The sequence below is a fragment of the Carettochelys insculpta genome, chromosome 13 (genome assembly GCF_033958435.1).
Source record: "Carettochelys insculpta isolate YL-2023 chromosome 13, ASM3395843v1, whole genome shotgun sequence".
NCBI classification, from domain to species: domain Eukaryota; kingdom Metazoa; phylum Chordata; order Testudines; family Carettochelyidae; genus Carettochelys; species Carettochelys insculpta.
Genome location: NC_134149.1, coordinates 28,407,574 through 28,432,945, shown reverse-complemented (window position 1 = coordinate 28,432,945; position 25,372 = coordinate 28,407,574). Strand labels below are relative to the sequence as shown.

Below are 25,372 nucleotides of genomic sequence, written 5' to 3'. Positions count from 1 at the left end.
ACTAAAAGGAAAAACAACGAAAGGGGGTAGGCAGTTTTTCAAAGGGGCGTTATTAAGGGCCCAAAAGCAAGCTCTTCTACTGCTGTGTAGAAACAATAGAAAATATGGTAAAAGGCTGCCTTGGCTTAGCCAGGTGATCTTGCTCCAAAAAGGAGTCATATAAAAAGTGAAAATTAGGACAAATTACAAAGGATGAATATAAGCAAACAATGTATGTATGCAGGGGCAAGATTAGAAAGGCAAAGGCACAAAACAAGCTCAAACGTGCTAGAGACAGAAAGAATAACAAGAAGACATTCTATAAATATATTAGAAGTAAGAGAAGACCAAGGACAGGTTAGGCCCACTGCCCAATGAGGAGGGAGAAACAATATCAGGAAACTTGGAAATGGCAGAGGTACTTAATGACCTCTTTGTTTCAGTCTTCACCAAGAAGTGTGATGATGAAGGAAGGCCAAACATAGAATGCTAGTGGGAAGTGGACAGGTTTAGAAGATTAAAATAAAAAAATAACAAGTTAAAAATTAGTTGGAAGACTTTTGTGTCTGCAAGTCACCAGGGCCTGATGAAATATACTTAAGGAGGAGGTATCTGAGTCTTTAGCTATCATCTTTGAAAACTTCTGGAAATCAGGAGAGATTCCAGAAGACTGGAAAAGGGCAGATACAGTACCTGTCTACAACCCAGGAAACTATAGACCCGTCAGTTTAACTTCTGTGCCAGGAAAGATAATGGAGCAAGTAATTAAGGAATTCATCTGCAAACATCTCAAATAAGGTGATAGATAACAGCCATCGTGGATTTGTAAAGAATATATGTTAAACCAATCTAATAACTTTATTTGATAGGATAACAAACCTTGTGGATAAGGGAGAAGTGGTGGATGTGGTATATCTAGACTTTAATAAGGCATTTGATATGGTATCTCATGATCGTCTGATCAATAAACTAGGTCAATAAACTTAGATGGGGCTACTATAAGATGGGTGCATAATATCTGGATAAATGTTCTCAGAGAGTTCATAGTTAACAGTTCACAATCATGCTGGAAGGACATGTCAAGTGGGATTCTGCCAGGGTCTGAAATGGGACTAGTTCTATTCAATGTTTTCATCAACGGTTTAGATATTGGCATAGAGAGTGTGCTTACTAGGTTTGCAGATGATACCAAGTTGAGGTAGGGCGGGGGGAGTTGCAGCTGCTTTGGAGGTCATAATTCAAAATGATCTGGACAAATTGGAGAAATGGTCTGAGGTAAATACTTACCTAAACCCTTGCACTCTGAGTAGAGCATAGGTCATCTACAAGTCTTCTCCATTTCACTCTGTCTTGGGACAAAACTTCTAGCTGACTCTAGGATATTCCCAGTTGTTGTCCTTCAATCTCAGTAGATCTTCTTCATGTTGTTCAAGGTCTTCCTCTTTTACATTTCCTTGTGGGTTCCATTTGAGGGCTTGATGGACTATTCTGGATGATGGTTCTATGAGAGTGTGGCCTAGTCATCCCTGCTTTCTCCTCTTGATTTGAATGTCAAATAGTTCTTGTCCTGTTCTGTTCCAAAGCTCCTCATTTGTGACAAAGTCTTGCCAGTTGATGCGAAGGATGAGCCTCAGGCATCTGTTTATGAATGTCTGTAGCTTGTGACTTGAAGACTTTTTAGTACGCCAGGTCTCAGATCCATAAAAGTGCACTCGCTTCACATTTGTTTTGAAGATCCACAGTTTCATCTTCACAGATGCTATTTGTGAACCCTATATGAGACGATGAGTCTTGAATGCAGCTGTTGCTTTCCCTATCCTGGCACTGATACCCTTGTTTGTTCTTCCATCTCTGTCCATAATACTCCCCAAGTATGTGAACTGCTCCACATCTTCCAGGTTATTCCCTCCCAGTGTGATGGTGGTGGCGTTGGATTGGCTGATCCTCCTTGCGCTTTTCTTTGTTAACGCTCAGTCCGGTCACTGAGGCAGTTTTGTCTAGTGTTGTAACCTTTTCCTCCATGCTTTCGTGTTGGTGTGAACGAAGGGTGTCATCGTCAGCAAAATCAACGTCTTCTAGCTGTTTGAAAAATGTCTACTAAATGCCTCATTGATGGTCACCTGTTGTCCTGCTCATAATCCAGTACATTGTGATCAAGAACAGGAAAGGTGACACTTGTTGCACTCTTGAGAGTATGCTGAAGGATTCCATCAAGATACTGTTGTGAACAACTTGGCATGTCAAGGGTTCATACGTTGAACAGACCAGGTTAATAATTTTGCATGGGATGCCACAGTGTTGCAGTAGTTTCCACAGTGTCTCTATCAATGCTGTTGAAAGCTTTTTCCAGAGTCTACGAAGGTTATGTACAGAGGGGAGTTCCACTCAAGCAACTGTTCTATGATCACTCTGAGAGTTGCTATTTGGTCAGTGCAAGATCTCTCATTTTGGAAGCTGGCCAGTTCTCCCCTGAGTTGTCTATTGATTTCTGTCTTTGTTATCTCCAAGAGAATTCTATTCAACACCTTTCCTGGAATAGACAGTAATGTGATGCCCCTCCAGTTCTTGCATTCCTTCATGTTGCCTTTCTTTGGAAGCTTGATAAGGTAACCATATTTCCAGTCTTGTGGGATCCCCTCAGTGTCCCAGATTTTTCCAAACAGATTGTGCGATGTCTCACTACGTGCCTTGATTGCTTCTGCAGGGATGTTGTCTGGAACAGGTACTTTTTCCCCTTTTCAGGTGGGCGATGGCTTTTCTGATTTCTTCTTTCGTAGCTGTGTTGCTGTTAATTTGCAGGAGGTAATTCTGGAGGTTCCATGCAGGGCAGTTCAGTAGTTCTTCAGAGTGTTCCTTCCATTTACTGAGGTGTTTGCTTCTGTTTGTTAGCACCCTCCTTCTCCTGTTCTGGCTGATCCACTGTATGCCACAGCCCAGCTAGCTTCCATGTAATATCATACAACTCTTTCAGGTTTCTCTGTCTTGAAGCTTATTCTGCTTGTTTGTGCAAGATTTTCCACAAAGAGGTTGTGGAATCCTAATCACTGGAGATATTTAAAAGCAGGATAGATAGATACCTATCAGGGATGGTCTAGAGAGTGTTTTGTACTGCTGTGAAGGCAGAGGACTGGACTCGATGACCTCTTGAGGTCCCTTCCAGTTCTAGTGTTTTTGAGTCTATGATACTCCTAGCCAGAGCTCTTATCCCCTTACACACTTGACCCCCTCAGCCCGACTACCACCAATATTGGAGCTGATGTGTGAAATTCATCATAGACATAAAAAATAGAGGGAGCAATGCTGCACATGCATAAAGAACCATTTTGCTCTCTCTTGCTCTTCAGGATTTTTTTTTCTCTTTTTTACAAAATTCATGTTACGGGTAGGGGTATTCGCCTACGTTTGTTTCTTTTGTGGTGTACTTCTTTATTTAATGAATTACACATTGACTTGCACGTAACCTAACACACAGATGCTTCAAGAATCCTACTACTGACAGAGACCTCTGACGGCTATGCCAATGCAGATAATAAGAACAGCAGCTCACATTGGCAATAATTAAGGCAGCCCCGTTACCCACCCCACTCCCATATAATCAAGTCAGTGTCTTTTTAAATCCTACCGTAGGTGGAAAAAGAAAAAAACTGCAGATCTTTCTATGCTTCTCATATTTAACCATCCGTCTAAGAAACAGTTTAATCATGTTATTAAACAAAAAACAAATCTTATAGAAATATCATACAGAAATAAGAATGAACAAAATCTCACCTAGTCAAATAGAAAGTAGAGAAATGAGAGGAAGAACTGAAGATAATGCTTCATCACCATGGGCTTTCTGAGAAGAATAAGAAAAGGTCCCCGGTGAAAATGAAAGATCTCGTGTTAGGCTACATGTAAGTCAAAATTATCTGTATTAGCAAAACTCGCAGAGGTCTCAATCAGAATTAGGGTTCTGTAGTATTAAACGATGTACAGATGTATGTTAGGAATGGGAGAGTCTGTCTTTAAAAGGTGTTGAATCCCACTTTACTACTAACCATGATAAGTTTGAAGTAACTTGAACCCTTGGACAAACAAAGTCATAACAGATGATTATTTTTTTTCCCAGTAAATATAATTTCTGCCAAGCAATTAACTGGATATGGACGTTTCAGCCATTTGTTCCCATCATCCAGCTATCAACATATGAAGATGCATAAGAGGATACTGGGGCACTTATCATCTGTGTATTGTGTAGCATTTGACCGCAGTGGGAGACGAATTTTCACAGTGAGTTAAAGAATTATATCATCTTGGAACACGAGATGTTTGTTTCATTCTTTTTTCTCCTGATGTCCTAAACAGCTTCACTTCCTGGCTTACAAAGAGTGAACTTGTCATCCAAGAAGAAATAAAAAAACAAAGGTTATGAAAGGCTTCGAAATTCAATTCTTTCTGCACTACCTTTCTCAAAATTTCCGCCTTCCCTATCACAGAGTCCATGTAATATACTTAGTTTGTCTTTGTCTTTGTGTTTTTTAGAACAGCTCACTGCGTCAGTGGACAGACAACTAAAACTATTAGTCAACTATCCACTTCCCCACACACAGTTGTAGGGAAGTTGTTACAGCCCAAAGCTCTGTGACTTGTGTAAATAAGTGTGTTATATTTACCAGCTTTCTTGCTCAGTGGTTCCAGTTAGAAATACTTCACATGAGTCCCACTTGAGTGAGTCTGGTTTTGTTTTTTAACTGTCCCCGCAAGTCCCTAACTAATCTGCATTTTGCTAAGATACATGCTTTGAAAAACTGTCAGCGTTTCCCTAATACCTTATTGAAAATGGGACAACTGATAATGTAGCCAGGTCTCCTGCTACTAAATTTTCGTTATTAAGAATTATGAATTTCTTTAAAATATCTGCTCCCATGCATTTATTATAAAGTATTAAAATTAAAATGCAACAATCAAAATAAATGAACAAAATATATTCCTAACCTTCATTGAGTATTCACTTACTATTTACAAGAGTTGCAAATTCAGTTTATTTTGCAGGTAAATTAATGTGAGTTTGTGAGGTTTTTATTGTACTTCCATTTTCAAAGGCAGCTTTTTCCCCCCACCATAGAAAAAATATAAATTATCGATACGAATCCTTCTCTTTTTTCTTTAATCTTCTTTCTCTTCCCTGCCTGTATTTCCACCTACAATTACATGCAGTCATGTAATAAAGTTATCTCTGAAATTGTATTCACTTAAATGGAATTAAATGTAAATCCACATTAAACTTCACATTATATTTAATTGTGCTGGCATATTGGGTTACGTTTTTAAAAACGTGCTGGCAAGATTCTTTTCGATTCTGAGCAGAGCTCTGGGATGACAGAAGCATAGACCTGGATCCAATACAGTAATGCCTAGCAGAGAATTTTCCTGCACCAGGACTAGATTATGTTGTTTGAGAGGCGTACAATTGAGGACATAGCCCTACGTGTTTGGTTGTGTTATGCTTATTATCACAATTGTTTTTGAGTGTAAAGGCATAGTCAGTAGAATATGTAATGGTATTTGTTTATTAATCTGGTTAAGAAAGTGTTTAACAAGTTCAAAATATGTGGGATTCAATGTATCTACATGCTGGAAGGATGAAAAGAAGAGAAATGCTAATCACACTACCTTAATGACCAGATTCAGTCCTGGTAAGCAGCTTTTTCTCTATTAGCTTTCATGGAGCTACACTTGCTTATTCTAGGACTGCATTTGGGCCACTATTTCAAAGTTTGTGCGTGTAAAACATGTCATATACAGAGATGTGGTTTGACTAAAGGCTTCATTGGCATGAGATTGGGATAGCCATGTCGTTCCTTGATGGTGAGGCCATGAACATATTGTGTCACAATACGTTTCATAGAAGACAACATTACCTCCTTAAAGGAGTTTTTAAAATACCTTGTTTTGGCTGGATTGTTTTGTATTGTTGCATCTCTAAATGCTGGGGAGGGGTGTCAGTTAATGCTGAAAGTCCATTTTATGTGGGGGTTTCCTGTATTCTCCCTAGCACACGCCCCCACCCCGGCCAGGCTTCCTCAGACACATCTCCCTCCTTCCCCCCTCCAAAAAAGGACAACTTACCAGAACCGCTGGAGCCACCGCTGCCAGAAGAGCTACGGCTGGAGGAGCCACCTGCTGCAGCTGCGGCCAGAGCCTCCATAGTGGCAGGAGCTGCCTGCCATGGCTGGAGGAGCCACCTGCTGCAGCCAGTGCTGCTTGCAGCTGGAGCTGCCTGCTTGCTGTGCAGCTTCAGGGAACTGCGAGTCGCACGGCTGAAGCTGCCCCCATGTCGCACGGTTGCAGGGAGCCCCGAGCCGTACAGCTGGAGCTTTCAGAGCCCGCTACATAGCTATAGGAGCTGCCACACACTCCTCCCACCAGGGGCAGGGGGCATACTTGAGTGCTGTCTGCCCACGTATGTGCCTCACCCCTGGTGGGAGGAGCACATGGCGGCTCTGGCAGCAACAACTGTCCAGGCAGTGGTAGCTCTGGCGGCTGGGTAAGTGCTTTATTTTTTTTGGAGTCGGGGGGCAGGATTTAGGATTTTACGGGCCTCAATTAAGCAGACTTCAAGAACAACAGGGTTCTGGTGGGCATCCATTGTTCTCAAAGCCCCTAAGTCAGGGTCCGTAAAATCAAGGGTTTACCATATAGACCGGGTATCAGCAATCCCTGGCACATGTGCCAAGAGTGGCACATAAGTAGATTTTCATTGGCACACAAGGCAGGAGCTCAGCCCTGCCCTTGCTCAAAGCCATGCTGCCTGTGGATTAACCAAAGACCAGCTATTGCTATCTACCACCACCTAAACGGTAAAGCTCTGCATCTTAATTTATTTGTTAATGAAGCTGTTGAAGTAGGACTGTTAGTGACTTTAAAAAGTATCACCAGCACTCAGACAATACATAGAGGTCAAAAGGTTACATTCCACCTCAGAAAGATTTCTGACCTCGGATGTCGACAGTCTAAATGACTTGAAAATATGTGGTAGGTTCCTGTATGTATCTGTTATTGCTGACTTAATAATATTGTCGACAGTAATATTAACATTAGTAGCCTTTGTTTTATAGTCCATGTTTAGATATTTTTGTCATTTTAAGAAATATTTAGAGTCCTGATCCTGCTAAAATATCCTCAAGTTAAGACTCCTATGTTCTTTGAAGCCCTCTTGAAGTCATTTCTTGTGTTTAGGACCCAGTGACTTGTTTTTTTTTGTTTTTGTTTTTCGATGCTTGTATGTCTAAAATGTGGAAATGTATGTGTCTAATCCTTCTGTTTGCGTTACATTAGGGCTCAGATGATTGTTTAGTGAAAATTTGGGCTACAGATGATGGTCGTCTGCTCTCGACGTTGCGAGGACACTCGGCTGAAATTTCTGACATGGCTGTTAACTATGAAAACACATTGCTGGCTGCAGGTAGCTGTGATAAGGTAGTCAGAGTATGGTGTCTTCGAACCTGTGCACCAGTTGCAGTGCTGCAGGGCCATACAGCTTCCATTACTTCCATACAGGTAAGGGATAACACTTGTTCCATATTCCCAAGTGTCTTTTAAATGATGGGAAAAGGTGTGGAGCAGCAAGGGAAGCAGAACTATTCACATCTTTAGTTATCTCTTCAGATCTGCCCTGGGTTGATAGTGACCTGAGGTGTTTGCCATCTAACTCCTTTACTGTGGTTTGTGTAAAATCCATCAGTGAGCAGGCATCTCAGAGGCTGTCATCACAACTGGCACCCTTTTTTGCGGTCTGAATAAAGCTCATGGAGGTTTATTTACGTACTTTTCCAAAATATTTTTTTGTAGAAAACTTTTATTGCAGGTCGCTTGCATTTGATTTGCACATATCTTACCCTGAACTTTAGGAAGCAGGCTGGAAACTGTGGCATATGGAAGCAGAGGCCAGGGTATCTGCAGTGGATGCAAATGTGGATAAGGGGCATAGCTGAACCAGCGTCGTCACTTGAGTACAGACTGGTCTAATACTACTTACATGATTACATCCTCAGTTACATTGCCAGCATTTCTGTTCTGGAGTGGCGAAGTAGTCTGTAATAACTGATGAAATCATGTCAAACTGTTGTAGTTGGCACCATGTTTAAACCAAGTTTGAACACATTTCCCTAATAAGGGAGAAGGTGCAGGACAGACTGAGCCTTATGCTGTTGGGTTATTAATGGAAACAGCTAATTTACACTGATACAGTTTCATGTAGGTGGATGTTATAAGGAGCACATAAATATGAGCATAATTTGAAAACTGGAATTTATTCAGCAGTTTATTTAGTAACTGATATTTCAGAGCTCTGTATCCAAGGAAAGGCAGTTTTACTTCTATGTTAATGTTTCTGATTTAGAATTTTTAGCTTTTCCCCTCAATTTTACAACAAATCATAAAATATGTAATTCCTTTGGAGGTTTACATTCACGTACAGAATGCGAAGAGTGGTTGTTGGAACTTTTTATGAAATACTTATATAAGTTTACAATTCTTTTTAAAGCAATTATGCTGTTTTAAATTGGCTTTATTATTTATATGTGGAACCTAATCAATTTACCAGATACCTAGTTGCCAAAGCACTAAAGGTCCTACCTACACTCCCACAAAGGATGAACCCATAGCCACAGGGTGAACAGTACCATTCGTCCCTCGCCCCCTGCAACAGACCAACTATCCAGCTAACCTCCTGGGAAGTGGGAAGGTGATCGTATTCCTGCTCAAGGCAGTATCCTGGATCATGCTGGGTGCATGTGTCCAGGTTTATACCAGTATCAGCTAATGTATGTCAGGTAACGCCCAGCTGCAAGAAAGGTGCACTTTGTTCTGTAAGAAAGGAAAGTGTAGGCCAGTTGTGGGTGACCTGCAGCCCATTGGGGTTCTATGTGTAGCCCACAAGGCATTTTATTTATCATTGCCCATGCACAGTATTGCCAAATTTTGCTGATTTTCATCCACAAAGTTTTTTTTCCTAGTGGTATTACAAAAGTGACATGCACTTAAAGCAAGGGCCTGGGAGGTGAAGTGTGTGCTGATTGCACATAACATTGACTGTAAGAGCAGTTCACTCCTTCTATGGTTCAGTCATCACACTCCACAAATTCCAGGTATACAAGAGAGTAGTTGGCAAAACTACCCTATCCCAGGAGACCATGTTGGTTCCCACAATCTTGCAACACACTGAGATGAAGGAGGGCCACTTGTGGCCCATTCAGTAGCCTAGGTTGCCCCTCATTGATGTAGGCCTTGCTTCTGCAGGGCAGAGTGAGTGCCTTTGCTACCCAAAACACACACGTTTGCACTTCCTTTGATTTGTATGGAAGCTTAGGTTCTGAAGAAATGTATGTTAGTCTTTTTAGCTATTCATAATTTCAGCAGCAAGTTGGTTCTTTCCAAGTCTCAAGTGTAAGATACCATCTAAGAGTGCATGGAATGTGGCTGATTTAACTGCCATAATTGTATTTTTAGTTTTCTCCAGCAAGAAAAGGAACAACCCGATACCTCACTTCTACTGGTGCTGATGGAGCAATCTGTTTCTGGCAATGGCATGCCAACACAGTTAAATTTAAGTAAGCTGATTTTGGTACTATAATCACTCAACTAAAGAAGTAATTTGTTTTAACTTCCTATAGAAGATGTTGAGATGTGTGGAGTTAGACGTGGGGAGGGAGCAGAGTTGTGTTTTCCTGTTGGGGCAGATAAATGAAAAAAGGGTCTTTTCCCTTTGCTGTTTATTCCATTGCATGATGCTTTCAGTGAAGAGCTCACTCTGCAGGTGGGTCCTTTGATACTCTTCCCCAGAGCTCAGTTGCTATATGCAGGGCCCTGTCAAACACACAGCCATGAAAATGAATTTTGGACTGTGAAATCTGGTCCCCCCCCATGAAATCTGGTCTTTTGTGTGCTTTTATTCTATACTATACAGATTTAATGAGGCAGACCAGTGTTTCTCATGTTGGGAGTGTTAACCCAAAAGGAAGTTGCGGGGGGAGTCACAAGGTTATAGAGTGGGTAGTTGTGGTGTTGCCACTCTTACATCAGTGCTGCCTTCCGCGTTGGCCTCCTGCACAGCAATTGGCTCTTTCCAGCTACCTGGCCCTGAAGGTATAACTGCTGTAAGCAGCAGTGCAAAAATAAGCGTAGCAGTGCCACAATTCCCACTAGAAGAACTGGATGGCACCCTCCGCCACACACACACCAATGCCTTTTGGGGTCAGGAACTTCACAGTTAAACTAATGTGATATTTCAGATTTGAATAGCTGAAATCATGATATTTACAATGTTTAAAATTCTAAGACCAAAATTGAGCAAAAGGGCTGTGAATTTGGTAGAGCTCTAGCTATACTGGTCTATGGAGGAATGGTGCAGCCACATAAGCCTTTGCAGCTGTCTTAGATGGCATTCTGTGACTTTCACAGAGCTGCAATGGATTGCATTCTGAGCCCTATACTTTGTGAGTATTAGTTGTGAGATGTCTTCCTCACTTTGGGCCTCTACATTTAGGCCCAAATTCTTATCTAAAATGTACAGGTATGCAAATTCCATCAACGTTAATTGTAGACGTACCTATCTTTAGACAGTATTTCATCCCTAAAAAGTGTAGGTCTGATGATGTGCTACAAGCTGTTTGCTTACTAGTTTCTGTTTTAAGTATGTTTGGATGGTTTGTTTGCAAACAAAGAAACTTCAATGGGTGAAAAGACACATTTACTCTCAAATGGAGAAAGCAAGAGTAGCTTTTTCAAAATTAAACTGATAATAAGAGTATCTAACTGGTGACAAACATCAAGTTACAAACTCTGAAATAAAAAAAACTTAAAATGAAAATATTCACCCTTAACTTTACTCACAGATCAGATTTCCATGACCAGCATCTGATGAAGTGAGTCTGTGCTCACGAAAGCTCATGCTCAAAACTTTTCTGTTAGTCTATAAGGTGCCACAGGACCCTTCGTTGCTGTTTACTCACAGAATTACTCTGATAATATTGTTCTTAGAGAACATGAAAATAAGGTTATAAAATTAAAATGTGTCATGTAATTTTCTTGCATTTAGGGATCGTCCTGTGAAATTTGCTGAGAGATCCAGGCCTGGGGTTCAGATATCTTGTTCATCTTTTAGCTCTGGTACGTATAGAAGTCAAGAAATAGTACTCAGTTTTCTGTGTATGTGTTTATACACAGAAAAATAAAAATGAAGGTCAGCTTTAAAACAATCTCTAGTCCTCTGTAGCAGCTGAGAAATAATGGAGATAATATATTTGGGAATATATTGATATTCTGTAGAGGAAAATTTGTTAATGATTTGAGATTTTTTTGGAAACAAGATGGTTTAAATTAAATGCTCTGTGGCATTTTGTGCTTTTAAGTTGGCTAATTTTTCAATAGGGTAGATCATTAGTTTACTATTGCGTGCATGCGGAAAGTGGGTAAACCTATAATTGGGAAGCATTAATCTTTCATGTGGTCATATCATGAAGTCCATATTTAGACATAACTCCTGTTGACCTCAGAGGGAGTTTTGCTTCAACATGGTGGCTAATAGAAAGGAAGTGCCATGTCCTTTTAAACTTATCTTAATATTAACTCTTTATCTCAGTATTGTGTAAAGGAATTACTATTTAGATCCTTTCTGTGACATTGCCAGTGTTGTAGATCTTGTAATCTCTTTCTAACTCATGCCTGGAATTAGAGTCTACTGTTTTCTAACTTTTTAATAAGATCTGTTTTCAAACTGGGAAGTCACGTTGATCTCGACCTGTATTTCCTGTCACATTTGTGTTCATGACTTTGTCCAACTGTTTGTGTTTCCCAAGAAAATTGTGTGGTTTTTTACCTTTCTTTCTCTTTTAGAAATATTTATACTTCTAAAGAGTTAAAATATTGAGTTCTATAAACTTAAAATTGGATGGAAAATAATTTGATATTGAAAAGATCTGGAGTTCCTTGTGATAGATATTATAAGCAGAGTAAGGGATGCTGCTTTGCTATTACTGTAGTCTTACATTTCCCATTGTAAGATCTTATTTTCTGTTGTTTATAACTTTCCTAAATTTTAATTTTTCTGTCCTTTGGCATGTGTCTCCAGGCAGTTTATTTTTATTTATTTTTTTTTTCATTTTCAGTCAAAATAGTTTAATCCATTTCTGAGAATGAGAATGGGGGAAAATACGCTCTTTTGGCATGTAAATGAATTCTGGTGACATTTTTTGTTTAAAAACTCTCATGTTTTCCCATACTTTGGAGCACAGTCTTGAAATTTCACGGTGGGTATGGCCTCTGTCAGAGCTGTTCATTTTGCTGTCCTTATGAAAATCTGCCCAAATTGGAAAAAGTATATGATTTGGGTAACTGGACTGTGTCGTCATGCAGAAGCACAAGGGGCTGAATTAAAGTTGTACAAGTGTCCTTAATTTGGGGATTTTCTAATTTTTGAATACTGTACTTGACTTGCATCCTGAATAATGGTCTTTTGACTTGTTTGTGTGTAATAGATTGTCATCTAACACTATTGATACATTATGAGTAACAACTAATCCCAAAATATTGGGATCTTGGTTCAATAATATGCCAGTCATAGGACCATTTTTGTGGTCATGTATCTTTGAAGGTATGTGGTCTGTTTCCTAGTTTTGCTTGAGTCTTGTTGTCTGCAAGAGGGAAGATATCTTATTGCAGAAATTATCTACAAAGTGAAACAAAATAATTTGCCTCTGATTATCTAAAATGGCTAGCCTGTTTCAGAGTCACGCTATCTGTGCCATTTCCCACCTTGCTATTTAGGATTTCAGAAATTACTCAAGCACTTTGACAGATAGGCATCCTGTAGTGAATAATTACCCTGTGTAATTAAGTCATCAGAGGACAATTATTACAGGACAATAGTGTGAAATGTGAGGCCCTGGTTCAATTTAGTCCCTTCAGGAAGAACTTGCCTGCATCCTAAGTGCTTTGCTGAATTTGGGCCTACAGATTTGCAAACCATTCTTTGCCTTTTATTTTTGTGATTTGGTCTGGCTGGTGAAACTGGGGTAGACTTTCAGTAACTGAATGCTGTGTTTTGAAATGTTATCCTTGTTTGTTCAGTATCAGTTTCAGTAATTTCAACCCTCCTTTAGCCATTGGGGGATACATTGAAGTGTAAAGGTTCTCAGAAGGTGCAGATCAGGAAAAGATCAATGTTTATGAAGAAGTTTTAATTCCACTGAATATCCTCAATTTAAAAGTGAATTATGTTGCTGTGGCAGTAATACCATGCTCACAAAGTTTGTAGTTCCATTTATGGCTTTTCTTCTCACGGAAAATACTGTCTTTCTCAGGTGGCATGTTCATTGCAACAGGTAGCACTGACCATGTGATAAGAATATATTATTTGGGCTTGGAATCACCAGAGAAAATTGCTGAGTTAGAGTCCCATACGGTAAGAGCTGAAAGAGAAATTAAATTGCATTCCATTTTATAACTGACCCTGAATATTTAGGTTTGGTCTTATGCATCCAGTTGGATTAATTTACTTTTTGTTTTTGATGATTGCGGGAGGACATTATATTAGTACAGGAATATCTGAGTACCTGACAGTTTGTGTTGTAAAGATTAAACTTATGAGATAGAGTGCTGTTAGATAAACTCCTGCTGTGGGTGATAATATTTAGTCATGCTGCTGAGTGCACTAGAAGACATCTTGAGGTAGCATCCAGTGTTATTATTCTGTTATTCCCATCCTACAGATGAGCACAGCGAGGCACAAAAAGGCAAAGTGACCTACCCTATATCACAGAGGTCAGTGGCAGGGCAGGGAACCAAACCTGGACCCCTACACTTGTGCCTCAAGTCTCTGACTACATCCCCATCCCTTAATTTTATTTTTAAGTGTTTGACTTTAATATTGATATAAATCAGAAACTCCTGTGATGAGAGAGAACGAGAGTGTTTTGGTTTTAGGATGTGAAATGAAGCAGAGCATTCTCATGTGGCTTCATTTTGAAAGAAAAAAATGATCCATGAGCATCTTTTTTATTTCATGTTCTAATAAATAGCATTCTTTTGAAAAATGTACATGTGATAGTTCTTCTAAGTACCAATCTCTAGCAAAATTTTGAGTCTCACAGACTTTTGTTATAACTATTGAATTTCTTAAATACATTTTGATGAAGGCTGATAGCCAAAATAGTAATTGATAAACCCAGCATTAAAACATTTCTTCATGTTTGTTGCTGAGTACTTATTGGTTTGATGGCACATGTTAACGTTACATGTTCTTTATATAGTTACTGTTGGCTGCTTTATATCATCATTGATGTAGCTGTTAATCATGCAGAATTTGAAATATTCATGTGTGAAGGCTGAGTACCTCTGTCATCACTTTTAACAGTACTAGAAGAGTTACAGTCAGAACTTTCAAAGAGTCATGAGGAAATTAGATGCCCAGCCTCAGGCCTGGTCTACACTAGGGATCAAAGTCTATGCCAGGTACTCAATTCTAGCCACACCATTAACATAGCTAGAATCGCTACATCAGGATCGACTTTGTATCCTGGTGTAGCTCAAAGGTCTACAGGCTCTCACTGAGGTCCCTTACTTCATGTGGCAGCATGGAGTACCAGGGTTAACGACTGAGCCCAGAAAGACTGATTTTTTTTTACCACGTCTTCACTGACGCAGCAGAATTGAACTCTGGTGGATCAATCATGGCATGTCGAACCTACAATATGTGTAGACACACCCTCACTGAGTTGGGTACCTAGCTTTCTTAGGTGCCATTGAAATCTCATCTTAATCTAATAAAGTTATTTGTAAACTAATGGTCAGACTTAAAAATGTGACACTAAAATTACATTATAGCATACTGGTGACTTCCTTTTTCATATTTGCTAGTTTACAAGTTGTGATTTTTTCTAACTGTAATTTCTTTAGTGTTCCCAACCCTGCTTTTCCTAACAAAACAAACTGCTGTCAGCATGTTTCTGAAAGTATGAAGCATCGGGGACTTACTCAAAAGAAAAATAATAATGGAGCTTTCTCCTAATTACAGTCATCCAGTGTGGGAATAGAATCAAAACCATATGGCAAATCAGGAATAGCTAATGAAAAAGGCACATGGCCAATATAGTATGTGAGCAATCCATAAGCTGATGTGTTTGCATGCATTATTAATGAAAATATGAGTAGTGAATAAATTTCTAATAAAGTTTCTGTATTTGAACAATTAAAATGGTACAGCATTTGAAATTTGATGAATAAATAGATCTCAGATCCTGAAAATTGGTCTAAAACACAGCATCACCTAATAGTTTTGAGCTAAAATACGATCTTTCCCAAGCTCTTCACTGGCCCTCAGAAGCTGAGAAGGGTTTTTTTCTTCCTAGCAACTCTACAGTTACGGTGTGGTCATAAAATCAAGGCTGAGAGCCCATATATTTTACCTCATGCTCATGGCCGTGTAAGCATATCAACACATCTGGGAGTGACGGATATAAAATCATTGTAGGACACCCTCTCAGAAGAACAGCTGGGAGATTAGTAGAGAGATGTGACTTGCCAAGCCAGTTTCTGTCCCAGGCTACTCCACAGCCAGTGCAATAATTAACAAATACTTATTAATTGTGTATATCTGTTTTTGAACCCCAAATATTTCTATTTCTGTATTCTGAAATTGTATAGGAAGTGTGTGGCAAGATCTAATTTGACTGTTTTTTCAAAAGACTGAAAAGAATTTCAGACTTTAAAAAGTATTTCCTTCTCTTTTTAGGACAAAGTGGTCGCTGTTCAATGCTGTAACAATGGTGACAGGTAAGCATGTATTCTGGTCTCTTTCTAGTCTGATAAGTTGTATTTAATTTTCCAAATAACTTTTTGAGAGAGATTTTTGTTTTTTATCTGTACTTAACACAAGGTCATTTTATTTTAATTGACTTGTCCAAGGTTATACAGTGACCCAGTGGCACAGCTAAGTCTGGGTTCCATATCTCCTAGTATAACCACTACTCCCAGGGAATTTTGTGCCTAAAAATTGAGCTCACAGTATTTTAAAATTCTGCATCATTCTCTATATTTTGTCAAAATAACAATCATTTCAGTTATTTAGGTAACTTATTTCAAAATGCCTGTCAACAATTAGGTCTGCAACAGTACTGGTAGCAATAAAGATTCCCCTATGAGTAAATACTTAAAGAAACCCCTGTGACTTTAGAGTTTGTTATACTTCAGTCAGGTGCCTCTGTCTGGGAGTGAGACTCTCTCTCTAGGGGGAGAACTCTATTAGTCCTGGCTTCAGTCAGTTCTCGTATTTTTGCCCTAGTGGTTACCATATTTCAAGTTCCCAAAGAAAGGAAGCTGCTGAGGAGCGGGATCTCGTGTGGGGTTGGTACGGCTGGAGGACAGTGTAGGAGGTATTTCAGGTCTGTGTACTGGAAGAGGGCTGCATGGGGCCCCTCAGCTCAGACTCTGCATCCTCCTTCCTCCTGGAGCTCAGCTTCAGACTGCACTCCATGTAGCTTCTTCATTGTCCTGCAAGTGGGCAGACATGATGAGGCCCTACCCTTCCTCACCCTTTGCCAGAGCTGGGTCTTCCAGGCCCGCTCCTGTTCTTGGGCAGACTAGGGTCAAGCCTCATATCCAGAGTGTGCAGAGTAGGGTGACCAGATGTCCTGCTTTTATAGGGACAGTCCTAATATTTGGGCCTTTTCTTATATAGACATTTCCCTTCCCTCACCCTGCCCAGTTTTTGTTTTCTTTTCATCTACTTGCTGTCTGATCACCCTAGCTCACAATTTATGTTGCTGCCAAGCCTGGTGTTCCACTCACTGAAAGCTGGGCTCTGCTGGGTTTAGTGGCCCCTAGTGGTAATCAGCAGCTCTGCAGCACCAATTCTGCTGGGAAGAATGAAATTCTACACAGAATTCCCCTATGAGTAAACCACTAACAATACTAAGTTCTTTTTTTTAAAGTTTGGAAAAAAAAGATGATAAATTCTGGATCATTACTCATGTTTAGTACATTTGTACTCCTAAAGTAGTAGTATTGAGTACAGTGGGATTACGTAAGACAATAGGAATGGTTTTGGTGGGTCGAAACAATAGTCCATCTGGCTCAGTATCCTGACTTTTGACAGCGTCTGGTTGCCAGATGCTTCAGAAGGAATGAACAGAACAAGGCAATTATCCAGTGATCCATCCCCTGTTGTTTAGTTCCAGCTTCTGTGAATCATAAGATCAGGGACACCCAAAACAAAGGATTGTGTCCCTGACCATCCTGGCTAGTAGCCATTAAGGGGTCTGTACTACATGAATTTACCTCATTCTTTTTCTTTTCTTTTTCTTTTCTTTTCTTTTCAACCCTGTTGTACTTTTGGCCTTCACACATCCCTGGCAACTAGTTCCACAGGTTGCCCACACTGTGTAAAGAAATACTTTCTTATGTTTATTTTTAAACTTGCTGTCTGTTAAGTTGATTGGGTGACACCTGGGCCTTGTGTTATGCAAAGGGATAAGTAACACCTGATTCAAGTATCGGAGGGGTAGCCATGTTAGTTTGGATCTGTAACAGCAACGAAGGGTCCTGTGGCACCTTATAGACTAACAGAAAAGTTTTGAGTCTGTGCTTTCGTGAGCACAGACTCACTTGAAGTGAGTCTGTGCTCACGAAAGCTCATGCTCAAAACTTTTCTGTTAGTCTGTAAGGTGCCACAGGACCCTTCGTTGCTGTTACTTCCCTGATTGAAACAAAAAGCAGTCAAGTAGCATTTTAAAGACTAGCAAAATAGTTCATTAGGTGAGCTTTCGTGGGACAGACCCACTTCTCCAGACCGTAGCCATACCAGAACAGACTCAATATATAAGGCACAGAGAACCAAAATTACTGTTGGAAGGGTCCCTTCAGCAGATTGCTCTGATGGTGGGGCACACTACAAGGCTAGCCACGTTAAGTGGTTGGGTACGAGATAAATCCTGACTGCATGGTGCCTGTGGGGGAGGGGGAGCTGGCACTGTACAAATGTGAACTGCAGAGAAATTTCTGGGCCTGTCATACAAGCATGACCCCCACAGTCTAGCCGCCACGTGGTACGGTGGGGCAGGGGCTGGCGCCAGCACTGGAAAAAAAAATCTCGGCCTTTCCTGCTGTATCCTGTGGAGGGAAGAAGCCACCACACCATGCTAGGGCTATTTTTTCATGGGTTGATGTGCTTGCCATGCTGATGATTAAGAAAGAAGTTTCTCGGCCTCTCATACAAGCATGACCCCCCACAGCCTAACCACTATGGGCTTCGTGGTACCTAATTCAAATTCACTGGCTTCCTGTTACCTAATTCCTGCACACCTGGAGAGCAGCAGAGATGGAAGTGGCCAGAGCAGACAACCAGGGGCACTGTGGGATAAATACAGGATACCTCTGGAGGCTAAGAAAGTCGATTTAAAGACATGGTGTTTCCACACTAGCTTTAATTTGAACTTTTAAATGCGAAATTGACACTATGCCCAGTCACTTTCACTGGTGTTATAATATTGACCTTAATGCTCCCTAAAATCAATCTAATGGTAATTACAATGAAGACAGTGTCATTGTAAAATTGAGCTAACTGCTTTAAAATCAACTTTATCACGTAGTGTAGACATAGCCTAAAATGAACATTGTGCTCTAGTCCACATGACTGAGGGTATTTGAATCTGGCCTTAAATGAAAGATTAACAAGTGTAGAATTATTATGGATACACAGATGGCCCAGCCAAGTAAACTCATTATATTTTAATGGGTGATCCCACAGAGTACTTAGCACCCCATCTTCATTAATTGTAACAGGAATTTAGAGTTCTGAGCACCTTGCAGAAGGTGTTCTGTGTCTTGTAGGGTAGAGGGTCACTTTGATCAGTATGTCTTTGTTTTTTAATTCTGGTTAGACCAACTGTGCCAGTAATCCTAGGTTTCTGTTTATCTCCTAACAGTAGAACTTCTCTATTGTATACTCCAGAAGGTTAAAACATGGCATCTAGATTGTTAGCTCTGTGACCTTAGTCACATTAGATCAAGATATTAAAATTATATAGGCTGTGTGGGGTTTTGTTTGCTTTAGTGCAGACTAATACCTTCAGAGTAACCAGATTGCTTACAGAAAGCAAGTGTAGTGCCTCCTGGAACTCCAGGGAGCTGAGGGAGAGTGGTTACACTACTGGTCTTGCAAAGCTCAGCCAGCCCTTAAGGCTCCATTTAGAAGAGGTGAGGTCCTGACCACGGCCCCAAACTGATAAAGCTACTACTGGCAGTAGTGCTTTGTTAATGTAGTTCCTGACCTCAGAGGAGCTGTGTTTCCCCCATGCCCTACATTGAGATACAACAGAGGAGGATAATTGTGTGTTCCTCCCCCACCAATTGCACAATCTTCTCTTTGCAATTGGGTACAATGCAAAATTCTTTGATTTCAGAAGCAATTTTATGCTTGGATCAACATCCTAGTGATGCAATCAGTAGTACAGCTGGCCAAAAGGGCCCATGAACACAATGTGATATTGAATGAAAAGACAGTTTTATTTCCCCTTTTTGCTGTTGTTGATTGTTATTTAAAGGTGGGATAGGAAGACAATTAGTTTAATTTAGAGTTTTTTAAAAAAATTAGTATGTCATATTTAAAAAAAGCAAGGAAATTAAAAACCAAGGGTCCCTTTTTGGAGAAATTAAAAACTAAGGCTCCCTTTTTGTCCTGACCCCATCATGTGCTGCTTTTATTTCTATGAGAGAGAGAGTGGGATTAAGAGGGTTATTTGGCTTTTAGATCTGAGTTAATAGAAAAACAAGCCCCCATTTCATAGGCTTCTGGGTGCATTTCTATCATTATTTAAAAAAAAACACACAACCATAGTTGGTATATTTTGAAATACTTTCCAAATAGTATAAAACTGCTGATACGCTGCTGCAAGACAAGAACAGCAGTTCCTAGTATCTGTGTGATCTAATTCCTTGACATCTGGTTTCTTCTGTCAGCCTGTCTTGGGCAATGGCTTGAGTAAGCAAATAGTTTTTTTTCTCATGCCCTGAAGTTAAGGAAAGCAGAATTCTGGAAAACAAGTCATAGGAACACATTTTTTAGTCAGAATGTGCTACCTCCAATCCTCACATATTCAGACATAAGTGTTGTTAGATGAAGCACTGTTGCTGATCCCAACTATCGGGAGGTTCTGTCAGGAAGGATGTGCTGTGTATCTGCAGGCAGAAACCCCTCCACCCCTGATTTGGACTCTGTGATTTGTGTTGGTTTGTACGTAAAGGAGAAAGTGGAGGACCACTCCTTAAGAGAAGTGGGAGATGCAGTTTATTGATTACATTTGTTTATAAAATAGATAACAATTAATTTAAAGAAAAGCCTATTTCCTTCCTCCCATTTCAATGTATTGAACATACCTAAAAACACTTAATTGCCCTTGTAACCAGCTGTAGAGAGCGCTACAGTCCAGTTTTTTCCCCTCAAGAATACAAATGTACCATGTATTGCTTAATAGTCTCTCTTCATTTTTTGGATGATTTGTGTAAACTCCCCCTACACTGTCAAGTTCCCATCACTGTGGAAGAACTGTATCAACAGAGTTTTATGTTGTATAGCAGTCTTACTATTTCCTTCATTGAAATACCTCTCTCAGTGTCTGGCATGAATTAATACGAACAATGATACCAATTTTTAGTAGGACTATTAACACTGTATTTTCTGTTGTGGATCCACATTACAGTAAGTGAGGTAGTTAATATACATGTTCAGCAACTACTGTCTAAACCCTTAGCCTTCTACTGGTGCCAGTTTTACAGGATTTAAAACCTTAATGTCTTAGCTATCAGTCCATTGGTTTGTTTTATTCACACTTGTTTGCTGATCTTTGACAATGTGGCTGGCACTATGCACAAAACTAATATACATACTACTGTTACCTGCCAGGCAATTTGATCTAGAAGGTAAACACTGAATTAGAGGAGAACACCAAAAGGCCAGTACTATAATTTTCCAAAGTTCCTGAGGCCAGCTCTGCACTACTGGCATAGCTCTGTCATTCAGAGATGTGAAGAAGTGTGATTTCTAACAAACATAACTGGACCAGCAAAAGTTCTCACTGTAGTTTATATTGGCAAAACGGTGCCCTTATCATCAATATAAGCTGTATAGACAACAGGAGTGCTTCGTCTGTGTAGTGTGCTGGTATAGCTACACCAACAGAGAGCTCCAAATGCAGACCTAGTCTAAAGCTAGAGCTATACTGCTGCAGAAGATCGACTCACTGAGGATGGATCTTCCAGGGTTTCATTTCGCACATGTGAAATGACACTCTCAGGGTCAATGTCAACCCCTGTCCTCCCTGCAGGAGGTGAGGAAATGCTCCCATTGACCTACCTCTATGTGGACAGGCAAGGAAGTTGACCACACATAATTCGATTTTTAGATACGCAATTGGCGTATCAGTAGTTGACTTCTATGTCTAGTATAGTGATGTAGGCATACAAGTCCCACTGACAGACTAAGTCCCTTAGACAGATGAAAATTACCCTTTCAGACTGTTATATTGATACATTTAATATTAAATCCACAACTCCCTTTTTGGGTTACAGGAGTAAGTAAGGAAGTCCTTGAAGAAAATAAAATCACTGTAAAGCAAGAATCTAGCATAATCATATTTGGAAGTGTGAGTTTCTGTCTTGTTCCATAAGAATAAAAAATTTAAAAAAATGAAACTATCTCTTATTAAAATTTAAATTGTGTAGGTTTGGACTTTTACAAGGGAAGCTTTAGGAGATTTTTTTCAAGAGTAAAAATGTTATTGGATATTCTTGAATTAAACGTACTATACTTGGGGCATTTCCCTATTACCAGACAAATTAAATTTTGTTCATTGATGACCAGGATAGTTTTTATGTAGGTGAGTGTCATTTTTTTTGAACCTTTAACTTTTTAATCTAAAGGAGTTTGACAAATGAAGTTATGTACATTCATCTTAACACAGAGGACTATTCATTTGCAGATTTGGGCACAATTTTCCACAAATTTTAATTTAGCATAATTTATAGGAAAACCTAGTTATATATTTTCTTCTCTGCAGCATTTATAAGCTGTTTCAAGGGATTTGCTGATGTCATTGTAAAGAGAATGCAGCAGTTTATATGGAGTACAACACTGAATTCATTCCAAGGCCATCTGCTAGCTCTAACTGTAATTAATCTTATGTATAGTATCGAATAGAAAAATATAAACTCATTTTTTCTCATTATGCTCTGGAACAGAGATGTGTTAATAAAATGGAAAGAAAGATTAAATAATCTCTGGTTTGGATGCTGTCAAATTACATTATTTTTTCATATTTGCCTACAGTTTAAGATTTGTCAGTGGGAGCAGAGATGGAACAGCAAGAATATGGCAGTACCAGCAGCAAGAATGGAAGAGTTTGGTCTTGGATATGGCTACTAAAATGACAGGGTAAAAGAAAAAAGCCAATTTATATTGTGCCATCATCTGTGTATACGAACAAAACCTTTCCAGCAACGAATTTGAAAAATGTATTTTCTTATATTTTAAATTAATCCCAGCACAGTGGATTTGGCATGTATTGAAAGTGCTGGGTCCTTATCCATTAAGTGACACTGTTCTTTTGAACATTTTAGTTAATCTTGAAATTAATCTACCTATTCAGCAGTTTCATTACTCCAATGGATGGCACATTCTTCCAAATTTACATAAGAAATGACAATGTTAAACAGTCTCCATTTTGAAAAGAAGATGTTCTGGAACTTCACCTATGTGGAGCTTGAGCTACCCGTTTTGTAATATGTGCAAAGAAATATGATCTCTATCTCTTTCCTTTCAGTGAAGATTTAATTGTAGTTGTGGTAGTGTGGCCTTAAGTTCCAAAGTTTTCTTTATTTTTATTATATTTAAAACTAAATTTAAAATTGACAGAAGTAAACAAAAGTACATCTTGTGATTCTTTATCTGGGGTGTTGAATTTGAACTGTATGAATGTTGAACTATGTGAATTCACTAACTTTCCATGGGTTATGTTGTCATTTAATGTATAGTGAAGATTTTCTGCAATTACAGTTACAATGCTAATGAATTAATATTTTTAGTAAAAGGATGTGAAGTCATTCTAGAAATTGGCTTGTCTAGTTGAAAACAAATGGCAATGAGCAGACAGGCGCTAAAAAGGACTGAACTTTGTTAATTTATTTTTTCCTATATTCTGTCTTCTTAAACTATACTCTGGAATTTCTTAATTGGTTCATCTCTAGGTCTAATATGTTTATAAGGTGTTTACCTTAATGTTTTCATAGTGTTTCTTGACATAATTTTTTCCTTATTAGAGATGCAACATCATGTAACATTTGATATATTGGTTGAGTTTTTATTTTTGTAGGGTTTGTTTATCTTTGGTATGTTAAAATGATTTCAGTTAATGGCCCAGAATTATAAAAAACACAGGTCTGAAAAAAGATGGAAAAGACATGCTAACAACCATTTCCCTGTGCTTTTCCTAAAAATACATGTCTGGCATGAAACACCTTTAAGTTGGCAATCTAATTTTAATTTAGATTCATTTAACTAGTAGCTATTAATGGTGGAGTTTAGTATAGCACATAACTGTAGATGAGAAGAAAAGTGCCTACTAAAAAATTAGGGAAAATGATTAATTTTGAAAGGAAGAGTTGAAAAAATTATTACAGGAATTGAAACTACTTCAGCTTTTCAAAGAGATTGAAGATCTTTCAGTATAAACAAACTTTTCCATAGTTTTCTAAATACCTTATGGTTATGAATTCCAAGTGTTTGTACATTACATAGATGTACATTCATGTCACAAATTTCCACAGTTTCAAAACATTTTTTTTAAGACTAAAGAGAGAAAATTTTTTCACGGCTCAACTGTGTGAAGTCCTTGGGGCAAGAACTATCATTCATTCTATGTTTGTACAGCACCTAACACAATGGAGCTGAAATTCATTGTAGCCTTTACCTGCTGTTGTAATGTAAATGTAAATAGTTGGTTTTACTCACATGGATAAGTAAAATACATTTACTATTTCATGTATCTTGCTTCCATCACAAGAAAATACATACTGGAGTTGTATGGACCATTATTTTCAAATTCAAACGTCACTGTGTTGTTATATCCAATGGTATATAGCATTTGCTTTCAAACTATGGTTTGGGATCCCAAAATATGTCACAGGCCCATTTGAATTGGGTAACCAGAGCTGGCATTAGACTTGCTGAAGTCCAACCCCCACGACTCAGAGCTAAAGTTAAAGCTTGAGGCCTTTGGCACTGTGTCGTGTAGCTGAAGTTATGGGCTTTCCTCCCCTCGACACCCTCCACTGAGGGCAATGGGGCTTGGCCTTTGTTCCTCCCCTATGTGGGGCAGCAGAGTTTGGGTGAGCACAGACTTTGATCTCCCATCCTGGGGTCATGTAGTAATTTCTGTTATCAGAAGGGGGTCTCTGTGCAATAATGTTTGAGAACCCTGATACACAGTATAGGGGGACAGCCAAATGTCTGCTGATTTCCAATTAAATTGCTCCTGAGAAGTTCTGCTGTATAGTTATCAAGGTGTGATTTATTCTTTTCAAATATGACTTTCCGCAGTAACAACTTGGCATCTGGGGAGGACAAAGTAACTAAACTGAAGGTTACTATGGTGGCTTGGGACCGATATGATACCACGGTCATCACTGCAGTCAACAACTTTCTTTTGAAAGTATGGAACTCAGCCACAGGACAGCTTCTTCATAGTTTGTCTGTGAGTAAAACTCTAGTGTATGTTTCAAAATCCTAGATTTGGCCACCCTAACAAATCCTAAGGGCTTGTCTCCACTACACCAGGTATCAGGATGCTGGAGCAATCAATTTACCTGCCAATGATTTATCATGTCTGCTCAGAGATGATAAATCAATCTCCGAGCGCTCTCCTGTCAATACCAATGTGGCATCAAGATGAGAACAGTAGCTGGCATTGACAGGAAAGCAGCTCCTGCCAGCCTTACTATACACAGGGTGCCATTGATAAGTGTGTCACCTTCAGCTATGTTATTTGCGTAGCTGAAGTCATGAAGATTAGATCAGCTGTGGGGGTCAGTGTAAATAAGGCCTAAGTAATACCTTATTCTTGAAGGTAGGCCAGCTGTGTGCATCTCTTGAGTCCTGGTGTAAAGAATGTGTATGATGGGGAAATGATCAAAGTGCTACTGCTCTCCATTAATTACTGGCAGACATAAGAGACTCTTAAGGTCTTAGCCAGGTAGTAGTGGCTACAAGCTCAGGGAGCTGCATATCTCCTCTCTGATGGGTCCCCTCACCTCACCTGTGACCAGCCACAAGTCTGGGCTGTTAGCGGAAGATTGTAAATGGAACATA

General features: G+C 39.4%; 1 protein-coding gene across 2 annotated transcripts in view; it reads left to right on the top strand.

Annotated features, from left to right (window-relative positions):
- BRWD3 (bromodomain and WD repeat domain containing 3) overlaps nt 1-25,372 on the top strand; it is a 112,823-nt gene that overhangs the window by 36,994 nt on the left and 50,457 nt on the right. For both annotated transcript variants that reach the window (XM_075008158.1, XM_075008157.1), the window contains 8 exons: nt 4,088-4,248; nt 7,297-7,518; nt 9,469-9,569; nt 11,057-11,127; nt 13,320-13,420; nt 15,749-15,789; nt 22,337-22,441; nt 24,605-24,758. In XM_075008158.1, coding sequence (XP_074864259.1) covers nt 4,088-4,248; nt 7,297-7,518; nt 9,469-9,569; nt 11,057-11,127; nt 13,320-13,420; nt 15,749-15,789; nt 22,337-22,441; nt 24,605-24,758 — 956 coding nt within the window. The remainder of the gene's footprint in view (nt 1-4,087; nt 4,249-7,296; nt 7,519-9,468; nt 9,570-11,056; nt 11,128-13,319; nt 13,421-15,748; nt 15,790-22,336; nt 22,442-24,604; nt 24,759-25,372) is intronic.